Genomic DNA, 13,443 nt, shown 5'->3' with positions numbered 1-13,443 from the left:
TAGTCCTTGTGGCCTAGGCTGCCTTTCAAGTTTATTTAGGACCCTCGGGCACTTTAACCCCCAGTGATGAGCTTGCCAGTTTCAGAATTACCCATCCTGGAAGTCAGGTTTCGACTGCTGGGATGGGCAGTTCTCCTCTGGGTCAGGCTAGTCTAAATGCTCCCTCCACTGGTGCCAGCTGAGTTCTGCCTGGTGTTGCTTTTCGCTGTGACAAGGTAACACTGAATTCTAATGCAAAGTCCCAGTCACCATGCTTTCCCTCTTCCAAGTGCACAGACTCTCTCTGCATGCCATGTGGCCACTGCTGGAGGATGTGGGATGGGTGGCATTGGCAGGTTGACACTGTCTTTCCTGCCCTCTTCAGTGCCTCCTTCAGTGATACAGAGTTAAAACCAGATACTGTGATCGCTCACCTGATTTTTGGGTCTTATAAAGGTGCCTTTTGTGTGCATAGTTGTTCAATTTGGAGTTCCTGTAGGGGCTGATGCTCACAGGAGGCTTCTATTAGGCCATCTTTACAGATAATCTTAACCTCAGGTACACGGACATCAAGGATGGACTTCATAGAAAAGTGAAAAACCCCTAAAAATTGTGTGTGTATACATTCTTCTAGCTTTCATTAGATCCTCAAAGTCGTTTGGGATACCCAAAGTTTAATAACTGGAGAGGAAGTAATGGAGAGTTCTAATTCGGGTTCTTTGGTTAGTTTATTCCTTTTCTTTATTTACAGACATTATCCTTTCCTATTTACGGCTTCTTAGTATCTATTTCTGTCTTCTACTTCTCTGTGACTAACAGTGCCACCACAACTGTATTGGCAGTCCTCGTTCATGTCCGAAGTTCCCATTACCAAATGGTCTGAACAGGGAAGAGACATTTCCTACTAACATAAAAATCGGAACATGACTTTTTTCATGGTGGATTGAGAAGATGAAGTTTTCGGAGATCTCACTTGAGGCACTGGATTATGAGTGTGGGAAGACATTAATTTCTCCTGCTATTCTCTCCTCTTTTTCCATCCTATCTCTGTTATTAAATTATACAGGTTCAAGTTGCCTTGTGAAGATATAATGACATTAGCCAATAGTTGGTCCTTGTTTTATTACTTTATATCCAAAATTATGCTGTTCCATTTATCTTCCTAAAACATAATTCTGATCCTGTCCTTATTCTACTCAAAAGTCTTCAATGTTTCTCCACTGGAAATAAATTTCAGACTTTGTAACCTGGCATTCAAATCTTCTATAACTTAGACTTTCCTCAGCTTTTCACTCAAACCCTGGATGTAGCTTACCCGAAGGGTTCATGCTGTGTACTATACCTGGAATGCTTCATTCCAGATGCCAAACTCTAAGTTTCCAGATTCTATTCATCTTCCATGTCTTTGCTAATGTGAGATTTTTTTTTCCAGAAGTCTTTCTATGATCTCTCCACATGGAATTAATCTTCTTTTCTGATAATATATAACTTATTATTTGTACTTTTTAAATGACACCAATTATGTTTAGCCTGCTGTGATAATTTTTTGCTTTCATGTCTTCTTTTTCTTATTAAATTATAAAATTGTTAATGAAAAATTTTGCGCTTTTTCACCCCCGGATTACCTTATAGCTAGCTCATAGTGCCATATACACAAAAGTTGCTCAGTAAATATTTGTGGAATGATGATTGCAAAGATGTGTTGAGAATTTACGTGGCAGACACTTGTTAATATTTGTATGTATTTCTCTTTTAACCTTCACAACATCTTTATAATAAATGTACTATAATTATTCCCAACTTACAGATGAGGAAAAAGAGGGCTAGCGAGGTTGTTTAACTAGTCCAAGGACTCAGTTAGTAATTGTCAGACTATGGTACAAACTCAGAAGTTCTGACCCCAAAGCCTAATGTTCTTAATCATAGTGTTATACTAAATAATTTGTGGATCGAATGCATGAGTAAGGAATTAAATGGAAATTACTTCGTAGATTCTGAGCTATGGTGATTAAGGGCATGTAAAACTCACTTAAAGTGATTCTGTCTTCCAGAAATTTTCAAACATAATTTTATTATGTAGTTTTTTCTTGGCTTTGCAATGACTCATTTCAAATGGCATTTCTGCCCCTATCCCTCCCTATTCCTGTGACTCTGTGCTTAGGGAATAGATATATGATAAGCATTCATCACTCTTTAAGCCTTCCAATTATATTTTGATATCTTCAGCATTGAACTTTCAGCAAGTTTTTAGTTGCATAGTATTTTATAATTTTTTAATGGTTTACTCTGCTTAGAGTGATTTAAGGGAAGTTACCTTTAAGCATTTGTGAGTACAGTGGCCTGGAGTTCTTGGTAAGATCATCATTTTGGCCATGTGCCTTCGTCTATTCTCAGTAGCTATTAATGGAGTAATTGGAAAGCAACAGAACCATTACAGTGTGTTCTGACCCTGTATGACTTCTGCAGAGCTGTGCTGTTGTATGAATCTTCTCAGCTCTTTACTCTGTGATACTTTACTTTTGTAAAGTAACTAGACAACTAGAGAGACATGCTTTTTAAAATGCTTAGACAACTGGTTAAATTTGTGAGGTGTGCATTTATATAAGACCTTTCTTCGTGCTCCTAAGATAGCAATGACAATAGCAAGATGGTCTATCCAAATGAGTATAGTATTCATGAGATTACACTGAAATTGTTCAATCATGAGGGGAAGCAGAATACATTGAAGCAACAGGAGAAGAATGTAAAGGAACCTTCTAACCTTGGATTTATTCTCTGTAACACTCATGGAAATAGCTTTGGGAAGGAAGGCATGGGAACAGGATGAGTGAGCTGGCTTTAATCCGGCTGTGGTGAGGGATCACTGCAATCCATATATGGCTTGTTCCTGGGCTAAGGGAAGAGCTGCACAGCCTTCCTACGAATTATGCTGCCGTAAAAGAACAGCTGCTCAGTGCCCGAAGAGGCTGTCGGCACCAGGCAGTCCTCGAAAGAACTACTGTCTGTCTCTTTCTGTGTAGTTCTGATAAATGCTTAGCATGTAACTTTTTTACTTATTTTTTGTTCATTTTATTTAATTTTTTTTTTCAGAAGGAGCATTGTGGTATGATAGGCTTTTGTTTATGAATGAGGAAGTACAAACCGATATAACCATATAATGATCTTTTATATATTGTCTTTCTATATAATTTTATGTATTATCTAGGCCAGCTTAAGAGAAACCAGCTAATTACATGTTGTGCAGAGGAGAACAATTGAATTGAATATATCCTTTTAGTGATACAGTTGACAAACTGATGAAAAAGAATACCTGAAAGTTAATAATCAGTCACTATGATGGATGGGATACTCAAAAAGAGTCAGGCATTTTAACAGCATATTGTATACATTATATCATTTAATCCTCACAACAAATCTGTGGTGTAAGGATAATTATTCCCATTTTAGAGACGGGAAACCAAGGCATTCATAAAGGAAGGGAGATGCTTTGAAAATGAATCACTATTATTCTAGAGACCAAAATAGAAGCATAGCATTAGTATGTACTTGATAATTCTTAGAAAACTAATTACTTAAGTCAGGAATGGCTTCATTTATAGACAGAATATTTGGTCACCTGCAAGATGCAGTTTATGAGATACTGAAATCCTCACCTTCTGAGATAATGAATACAGTTACTAGTGTGTTCAAATGAAGTCCCTGCCAACTAGCTAGCTTCATAAATTCAATCTGAGAATTGCTAAATGATGATTCTTTATATTTATGTTGCATAATATAGAATAAAAAGAAAACCTTGCTATATTAACCTCTTGAATCTCACCACAATCTTGAAGACAAGCAATGAAGACATTGTCATTCTCATATTATAGACAAGAAAAACAGAACCCCAGGGAGTAGTGATTAGAGCTGTGATTAGAACCCAGCTGTGCGGCACAGTCCACCAAACAGCCTTCTTTGCTTTCTGAACTCTATCTTTGGAGTGGCTCCTTTAGCCCACTATTTCCTATCTTCTAGGAACCAGTAATAGGTATTTTTTAAAGGAAGGGTTCCTTCCTCAAGTATATTTGGGAGAAGTGTGATATCCTGTCCCTTTCTTAGAGATTCACAGTACACATGAACATAACAGAAACCTTGACATAAAGATACTTGGTTAACTTGCTTAATAGGGCCTTTCCCATAGTTACTCATCTTTTTTTTTCTTGGTGTTACGGTTTAGATGTTACTTTATCCCTTTTGTACATAATGGATTCAAAGAAGTGGTGATTGAAGCCAAAAGAGTATAGAACACAAAGGCTATGAGGACAGGATTTGTTCTTGTACCCTACGTGGTGCTTTGCACACAACTAACATCAACAGTATTTGTGAGAGAAAAAGTAGTGCATGAGTTCTAAAGGCTTCAGACAGAAGCTGATCAGTAACCAGGGTAACCATCAGGTAGAAATTTCTTTGAGTATCTGAAGGTTGTCTGAGGGTCTTTGCCCTTATAAACTTGATCCGGCTCTTACATTGGATCTCTAGGGGCAAAGCTTTGTCCCTTTTTACATGGCTTGGTACCCATAAAATCATCTTCATCACTAAACACATTTTAATGTCTGTTTCAAAGGGATATTTCAAAAAGAAAGGTATATTTTTTGTCTAAACTGAGGCTATTCTGTAAGAGCTCATATTTTCCAGCCACCCAGTACCCTCACTGGCATTCTAAGGAAGTTTCATAGAGCAGTGTTAGTTTATTATCTAGTGCAAATAGTCTCAGGAAATAGTACTGAAACTTATTAGTGGATTTTGAAGTTTTCCATTTCAGCAGGTTAGGGATGCTGCTTTGTTAAGACTTTATTAACAGATCCTTGCAGAGGTGAAATATTACAGTTGATTGCCTTTTAATGTCCCTGGATTCACAGGTAAAGACTTGAGGGTTTAGCCATGAAAGATAAAATAAAAGAAATATAAACATTGTAATTGTATTTCTTCATCTATCCATTAATTTGTTTATTCACAGATTGAAAAGTATGGATTCCCACCTGATCTTACCCTCACCCCTCAAGAAAGCATCCAGCTTTATGATACCATGGCTCAAGTCTGGGAAACTTGGCCCAGGGCTCAGGTAAATATAGAAATATATATTCACCAAAATGAACTTTAGTTAATGCTATTCCAGAATATAGCAAAATTACTCTACAGGTAAGTACACTTATTCTCTCTACTTGGTTGATGCTGCTGTTTTGAAATAATCAGTTATTTTTTCCTATTTTCAGCCATTCTTTGTGACTTTATTATTGTACGTAGCATGGAATATTCTGTAATTCTCAAAAATATGTCTTCTTTTAGCTTTTGGGATACCATACTACTTTAATTGTGTTTTTGGACTTATATTCCTCTATGCTCTTCTCTGTTGGTTTTCATCTTTTCATCAGCTGTGCCCTGTATTCTTTCTTTTGAAGAGTTCACCCATCATCATAGGTTTATGTGTTAGAAATTATTGGGAGGCAAAAAGATGTTCAACAGCCTCTGCCCTCAAGGAGTTTGCAATTTTGTTAAGGAGACAAGTAAACTTAAATACATCATTGTATTTTTCTTACTATAGATTGCATAGCTTAGCTTAATTTTGTGATAATTTTCCCCCCGAGGAATTGTGTCCAGAGGAATTCATTCTTTTTAAGAATAAAATAGTCATTAAGAAGTTGGATGCTAGAAAATATGAAGAAAACTTAAAGGCAGAATTGACAAATTGGATTAAAAATGGCCAAGTGAAGAAGGTAATTTTCACACTTTCTTGGACAAAGTTTCACTTAATTGTTAATTGTTTGGAGTTGCATAATAATTTAGCCAATAAATGTTTTGTAATCTTTTTATTCCAATTTTTGTGTTAGTAATTCCATTTAAACATGTTATCCAGTGAGTATGAGATAGGATAAAGGAGGAGAGAAATGGTTTCATTTCTTAGCCTAATGGTTTCATTTCTTCATGCACCATAGGCTTTTGGTTTCTTCAGGTAACAGCTACAAACAGCTAAAAACGAAGAACCTTTAACTTTAACAGGAGAACCAATGTTGCCGAGCCTTTCACAGAAGAGGGACTGGCTCCAGAGGAATGATAGTGGAGATCAGGAATTAGTACAGGGGCTAATCTAAGAAAGTTTTGTGCAAATAAAAATAAATTATTTAAAAATAACCAATTTCTGAAACTCATGTACATGATGATAAATGAGAAAATATAAATATACCTGAAAGAGGCTCAGGCAAATTTATAGATGACAGACTCATAGGTGGCTATGCTGAGAAGCAAAGATATCTTTGAGCATAACATTGATGCATCTTTGTTTCTAGTTTGCTGACTGTCATGTTTATTTGCATTTTTCACTCTGGTGGTGAAAGAAATAAAGATAAAAATGGTATTGGTTGGCCGGGAGTGGTGGCTCACACCTATAATCCCAGCACTTTGGGAAGCTGAGGCGAGTGGATCACTTGAGGCCAGAAGCTTGAGACCAGCCTGGCCAACATGGTGAAATCCTGTCTCTAAAAAAATACAAAAATTAGCCAGGTGTGGTGGCGCATGCCTGTAATCCTAGCTACTCTGGAGATTGAAGTGGAAGAATCACTTGAGCCTGGGAGGCAGAGGTTGCAGTGAGCTGAGATCATGCCACTGTACTCCAGTCTGGGCAACAGAGGGAGACTCATCTTCAAAAAAAAAAAAATGATACTGATGTTAGGAAATATTACAAATAATTTAGCCTGTTTGGCACAGAATGCTGTGTTCCATTAAACGTTAATCAGGGGAAAACTGAATACCAAGGATGTCCCTATTTGCCACCCCTCAAATGATAATTAAACTGGAAAATAACTTTGTCAAGAAAATTATTCATGATAGCCATAACTATTTCATCAAAGATTTTCCATTGTATATTATGTAAAGGAATTTAATGTTAATTTTCCTGATGTAAAATAACATTTATTTTTTCTGATTAAAAAAGAAGTAGATGCTGTTTATAAAAAAATTATCAAATATGGAATAGTAGGATAAAAGTTACTATCCACCATTTCAACAATGTCTGAGGTGAACAACTTATTACACTTCTATTGGTCATTGTATTTTGTGACTCACTTATCTCTTGAATTTTCAGTTAAGCATTATAAACATGTCTGTATACTATTACAAATTATTGGTAGACATAGTTAAAACTTTTTCTTTTTAATTTTAAGAGGTTCTTTTCCATTATAGGTTTTATATACTCCTTAACATATTTGGCAGCTATTTTGTTATCTAATAACTGGAGAAACCCTTTGTCACTCTTCCTGCAACAGTTGAAACAGCAACATTTTATGAACATCCTTATCCTACTGACTTATTTGTAGTACCTACAAAATATCATATATTATATTTTATATCTTTTATTATGTATTCTTTAGTATAGAGATGTCTGTGACTCTGTTGACTTTTACCACTACTTGATAATATTAAAGGACTATTTTAAAAACCCACCCAAAACTATATATGAAAAATTATTCTAATTTTAGACAACAAAATAATTCCTTTCTTTCTTCTGTTTCCACAAATTCTTTTTTTTTTTTTAATAATTTTAACTTACTGTTGTAGGTCAAAAGAGTACTGAAGAACCTTAGTCCAGATTCATTGTCTAGTTCAAAAGATATGGTGAAAATGTTTCCTCTTCTTGTTGAAAAGTTAAGACAAATGGATAAGTTGCCTGCAATATTTTTTTTGTAAGTAACTGAAACTGAATTTATCTTTGTTTATATGTTAGAATTTTTTGTTTGGTTTTGTTTTCAATTAGTCTCATTTATATATAGTGGTTAGAAGTAACCCTACTTTTACCATTTTGTTGCATTTTAGAAAAATAATATAGATTTTATTTTTAAAGAAATGGGTCAGTCTTCTAGGTCAATCCTTATAAAATTTTTCATCTTATTACCCTCTTACTTCCTTGACTTTTGATTTTTAAAAAGGCTTTCAGCTTTCCTAAATGTTTTTTTGTAAGCAACTATCATTCACTTTAGAAATGTTCCTTTAGGAACTAACTTGCATTTTTCATGTACAGATGTAAAACACATAAAGCATTCATAATTTATCGAATGTTTGGTTTTTAATTTATAGCTAAGAAAACTAAGCCCAGAGGCTTTCCTTGATATGGTGTGGTATAATAAAAAGACCTTGAGTGGTATTTAGCATCTCTCTTTGATTAAGAGAACCGAAGTGGGACACATTAAGTGGGTAACACTGTGTACCCTGGACCCTCTCTAATAATCAGAACCAAAAAACTTATTTAGCCCAGAGAATTTTAAATTATTTTAACTACGAAAGTTTGTATAAAATAAATTCCCAGGACCTTGATCCAATGGTAATGTGAAATTGTTTACAAAGACAAACACACAAACACATAGGTGTGTAGATACGTTAAATGGTAGCACTAAGCCGCATGTGTTTTGTTACGCATCCAAAGTCCATGCTGGTGGTCAGTAACCAAAAGATGATGATAAGAGAAATTAAAGAGTAGTATGACTGAAGTCACAAATGTGGGGAATTACAAGAAAATTTCTTCTTCTTTTGTGCTTGGACCAGAGTAAACAAATGAGGTATTCTGCCAACATGTTATAACATCTATCTAGATTACTTTCCAGTGTGGTTCTGAATTTTAGTTAGAAACAAATGTACCCCTATATATCACTAAGGAATGGCTGAAAGTATGACTTTGGGATAGGAATCTGAACAGAAACAGGATTCATTATTTATACACTTACATGCATTTACTTTTTTAAAATAAATTATTTTTAAAAATAGACATTTTAAATGTTTGGGAACGAGATCTTTGCCAGCTTTAATGGAGTTTCCAGTTGTCTTGAAAATATGCTACAGAAATCCTAGGTTGAGTCCACTGGTTTGTAGCTCTGGAACATTGAGAACTCTATGACAGTTGGTTTAGGCTCAAGCTGGGTCAACTTCCCTTCCTTAATCTGGACCCTAGAAAAAACACATGGTGCTGACAAGATGCACGATTAGTGACTGGTGCCCATGTAGAGGCGTGGTTAAGAGCGCATACTTTGGGTCAAATCTGAGCTTAAACTGCAGCTCTGCCCTCCTTTGGCTATGTGACTTCTGAAAATCTATTTAGCTTCTTGCAGCCTCATTTGAAAAATGGAGATAATAACTAATTCATTGGGTTGTGATAAATGAAATAATTTATATAAAACACTTAACTAATCAGTAGAAAACATGACTGATTGAGGCCCATTCACTAGAATTTTTTTTTTTTTTTACACTGGACTCTTGTCATAGATTATCAGAGGGATTGAAAAAGGAAAATTAATTCTAGATGACCTAGGTTTGTTTGTGTTAAAGCAGTAAGAAGAATCATTTAATGCTGTCATTTAGAGTACTGTTTGCAACCAGTAATATGTGGGTGTTGCATATTAACTTGCATTACTGTGAACACGGAGGCAAATTTAGAAGTGCAGTTAGACATATAGCCTCTGCTTCAGTGAGCTGCAAGTGCACCACTGTACTCCAGTCTGGGCGACAGAGCAAGAGCCTGTCTCAAAAAAAAAAAAAAAAAAAAGCCTCTGAAGTTGAAGCTGAGTTGCCCTGGTTCTAATCTTAACCTGACCAGTTACTAGGCTATGTGACCTTGAAGACATTTTAAAATTTCCTTTGGCATTTACTTCTTCATCTGCAAAGCAGAGATAATATTACCTTCCTCATAACGTCATGGTAGAGATTAAATTAGTTAATATATTGAAGCCACATAGAACAGTGCCTGGAACTTGGTCATTGTTTGCTATTATTATTTTTGCTTTTTTACATACCAGATCTTCTTACCATGCATAGTAGACTGTGACTTTCCTAGTCTTTGTTTCTTCAGTGTATTAATTTAATGCTGATCAGCTAAATAGGATTTCTTTTCGAAGTCTGTTTTCTAAACATGCTAGTAAATCCATGGCCTCACAAGTAATATTCGAAAAAATTCTATGGTGAACTCAGCCTAGAATGAGTGTTATATTACTGGACATTACATACATTGAGCCAAAACATTTTTTTCTAGCAAACTGTATGTCAAGATGATCATGGTAAATGGACATATGATATTGTCAAACTCCCTAAAGTATTTGAAGAGATTTATTCCGAGCCAAATATGAGTGACCATGGCCTGTGACACATCCCTCAGGAGATCCTGAGAACATGTGCCCAAGGGCTACAGCTTGGTTTTATACATTTTAGGGAGATATGAGACATTAATCAAATACATTTAACATATACCTTGGTTTGGTCCAGAAAGGCAGGACAACTCAAAGTTGGGGAGGGAGGCTTCCAGGTTACAGGTAGATTTAAAAATTTTCTGATTGGGAATTGGTTGAAATAGTTATCAACAGAAAGGGATGTCTGGGTTATGATAAGAGGTTGTGGAGACCAAAGTTTTACCAGGCACATGAAGCCACCAGGTACTGGCTTCAGAGAAAATAGACTGTAAATGTTTCTTATCAGACTTAAGGTCTGCGTTGGTGTTAATGCTGGAGAGTATAGAGAGGTATGTTGAACCCCTGCTTCCCATCGGGGCTTAAACCAGTCTTTCAGTTTAAATTTTAGAGTGCCCTGGCCTAGGATGAAGTCTATTCAGATGATTGAGGGGCCTTATAATTTTATTTTTGGTTTACAATATGGATAGAAACATAGTCTTTTCAAAGCACTGTTTTCATTTGTTTTAAGGTTTAAGAATGATGATGTGGGAAAAAGAGCTGGAAGTATGTGCACTTTTCTGGAGAAGACAGAGACAAAAAGCCATCCCCACACTGAATGTCATAGTTATGTCTTTGCAATAGATGAAGTACTTGAAAAAGTGAGGAAGACACAGAAAAGGATGTAAGTATTAACGTTTACTTAAACAAATTGGCCCCTGAAGACTTAAAATATTTACAAGACACTGTCAGAAATGTTTAGAGACCTGAGCCACAAAGAGGTTCTTGTTATTGCTTCACAGTTTTTGCAAATAGAGTAAATTTGGGTGAGAGGATGGGAGGAAGGGAATCCCTCTTGTACATGTAGACGGATTTCATTTAGGAATCGGGGAGGTGGGACTACAGCCTGTAAGCCTAAGGATCAACTGGGCCTCCTAGGAGGCCCTCAGCCTACTTAACCGTAACCTGCATTCATGCCCTAGGCCACAACCTGGAGGTTTCCTGGTCTGTAGAACGCTTATTCACTATTGGTGGGAGTGTAAATTAGTTCAACCATTGTGGAAGATAGTGTGATGATTCCTCAAAGACCAAAAGACAGAAATACCATTCAACCCAGCAATCCCATTGCTGGGCGTCTACCCAAAGGAATATAAATCATTCTGTTGTAAAGATACATGCATGCATATGTTCACTGAAGCACCATTCACAATAGCAAAGACATGGAATCAACCTAGATGCCCATCAATGATAGACTGGATAAGGAAAATGTGGTACATGTACACCAAGGAATACTATGCAGCCATAAAAAAGAATGAGGTTATGTCCTTTACAGGGACATTGATAGAGCTGTAGGCCATTATTCTTAGCAAACTAATGCAGGAACAGAAAACCAAATACTACATGTTCTCACTTATAAGTAGGAAGTAAATTATGAGAATACATGGACACATGGAGAGGAACAACACACACTGGGGCCTATCCGAGGGTGGAGGGTGGGAGGAAGAGGGAGAGAGAGGATCAGGAGAAATACCTAATAGGCACTAGGCTTAATACCTGGATTATGAAATAATCTGTACAACAAACTCTCATGACCTAAGTTTACCTATATAACAAATCTGCACATGTACCATTGAACTTAAAATAAAACTTAAAAACAAAAGAATGGCCTATAGAATGAATTGCCATACCAATCGAATGCTTGGGATAGGACTTCACTGCTGTGATTTTTTTTCCTTTCTCCCCAAGGTCTGATTAATTCTGACAGTTCCATGGTCAAAATATTTCTTCTCTCCTTGCCATCCTCTCCATCCTCACTTACTGGCTCTGCCTTGGTTCAGGTCCTTGCCATTTGTTATTTGGCATTCTTTGGAGTCTTTCTCATGTGTAATTTCTTGTTCCAGGTTCACCTGTTCCAATGTTATTGACATACAGGTGCTGGTCTGGTTGTTCTGTTATGGGATTCTGTTACGGGTGTTGCTTTTCTGGCCGGAAACCTCTGTGGCCAATGGCACCTTTGCTGCACACAGCCAGGCATGCTAGCTGCAGAGGGGTGGGCAGCTCCAGGCACTGGCACGGGCACCAGCTTCCTGTGAGGCTGGGGCTGGACCAGGCGTACTGCAGGCAGCTTCCACGGCTGGCACTGGGGAACATGGTGGTGCCCAGAGATGCCAGGAACTGCAGAGCCCCAAAGAAGTTATCACAGCCATGGCTTGGGGAGCTCCTAGGTCTGGGCTCCCCGAAGGGCTGCAGCTCTTCTCTCCTTCTCTCTTCTCTCCAGCTCGTCACCAATAACGTTGCAAGCAAGGGGTGTGTTTCAGCCCTGTTTGTGTTACAGGTCTTTTAGCCCTGCCATTCAGTGGGTCCCAAGTTCTTGTCCTGTATCCAGGAAGAATGAGGTCCACAGACAAGTGGAGGGTAAGCAAGGTGAAGAAGAGCTTTATTGAGAAGTGGAACAGCTCAGAGGAGACCTGCAGTGGGTAGCTTCTCTCTGCAGGTGGGATGTCCCATTGAGTGTTGAGCTCTTAGCAGAGAGGAGACCCTGGGGTGGGTTGCTCCTCTCTGCAGGCAGGTAATCCCATCAAGTGCTTAGCTCTCAGTGGAGAGAAGACCCTGGAGTGGGTCACTCCTCTTTGCAGTTGGTTGACCTGTTGAGTCCTCAGCTTTTAGCAGAGATGAGGCCCTGGAGTGGGTAGCTCCCCTCCATAGCTGGTAATCCTGACATCTGCTCAGCTCTCAGCAGAGAGGAGACCCTGGAGTGGGTAGCTCCTCTCTGAAGCTGGTCGTCTGTTGAGTCCTCAAGTCTGGCTGAGTCTGAGGTTTATATAGGATTCAGAGGGGAAGAAGTGTGTGCTCATTGATCCATGGGTGGCCATGGGCAGGCCTGGAGAAAGCACCATTAAGTTCCCACTCTGGTCCACAGGACTGGCAGCCCAGCCCCCAGGTTTCAGGCCTCTCTCAGCTTGAAGGTGGGACTTCACCAGGGACCCACTCCTTTCTGCTCAGAGCCTGTCTGCCTCCTGCTGCTGTTCATGGCACCCAGGCTGTTTGTGCCAAAGGGCCGCCTGCAGGCCAGTGCCGAGCTGCTCTTAGCCCCCACTTTGGCCTCCCTCCCATGCTCACCGGCACTCAATGTCTGGAAACGGCCAAGTCAACAGGGGGCTGGCATGTCAGCGCTGTCCTGAGCGTGCACACACCTGGCTAGGTTGTGACAGCACCTGGGCTTGGCCTCAACTTTTCTCTGAGATTGGAGTGGGTGCCAGGAGCAGGGAGAGGCCAGGCAGCAGGA

General features: G+C 38.3%; 1 protein-coding gene across 1 annotated transcript in view; it reads left to right on the top strand.

Moving 5' to 3' along the window:
• The window catches only part of DDX60L (DExD/H-box 60 like), a 129,048-nt gene that overhangs the window by 68,112 nt on the left and 47,493 nt on the right, over positions 1-13,443 (top strand). The window contains 4 exon segments of the mRNA XM_063705634.1: positions 4,976-5,080; positions 5,604-5,732; positions 7,570-7,694; positions 10,690-10,842. Coding sequence (XP_063561704.1) covers positions 4,976-5,080; positions 5,604-5,732; positions 7,570-7,694; positions 10,690-10,842 — 512 coding nt within the window.

This window comes from Gorilla gorilla, chromosome 3, assembly GCF_029281585.2.
Source record: "Gorilla gorilla gorilla isolate KB3781 chromosome 3, NHGRI_mGorGor1-v2.1_pri, whole genome shotgun sequence".
NCBI classification, from domain to species: Eukaryota; Metazoa; Chordata; class Mammalia; order Primates; family Hominidae; genus Gorilla; species Gorilla gorilla.
Note: the sequence above shows the minus strand (reverse complement) of the source record. Positions and strands in the feature narration are given on the sequence as shown.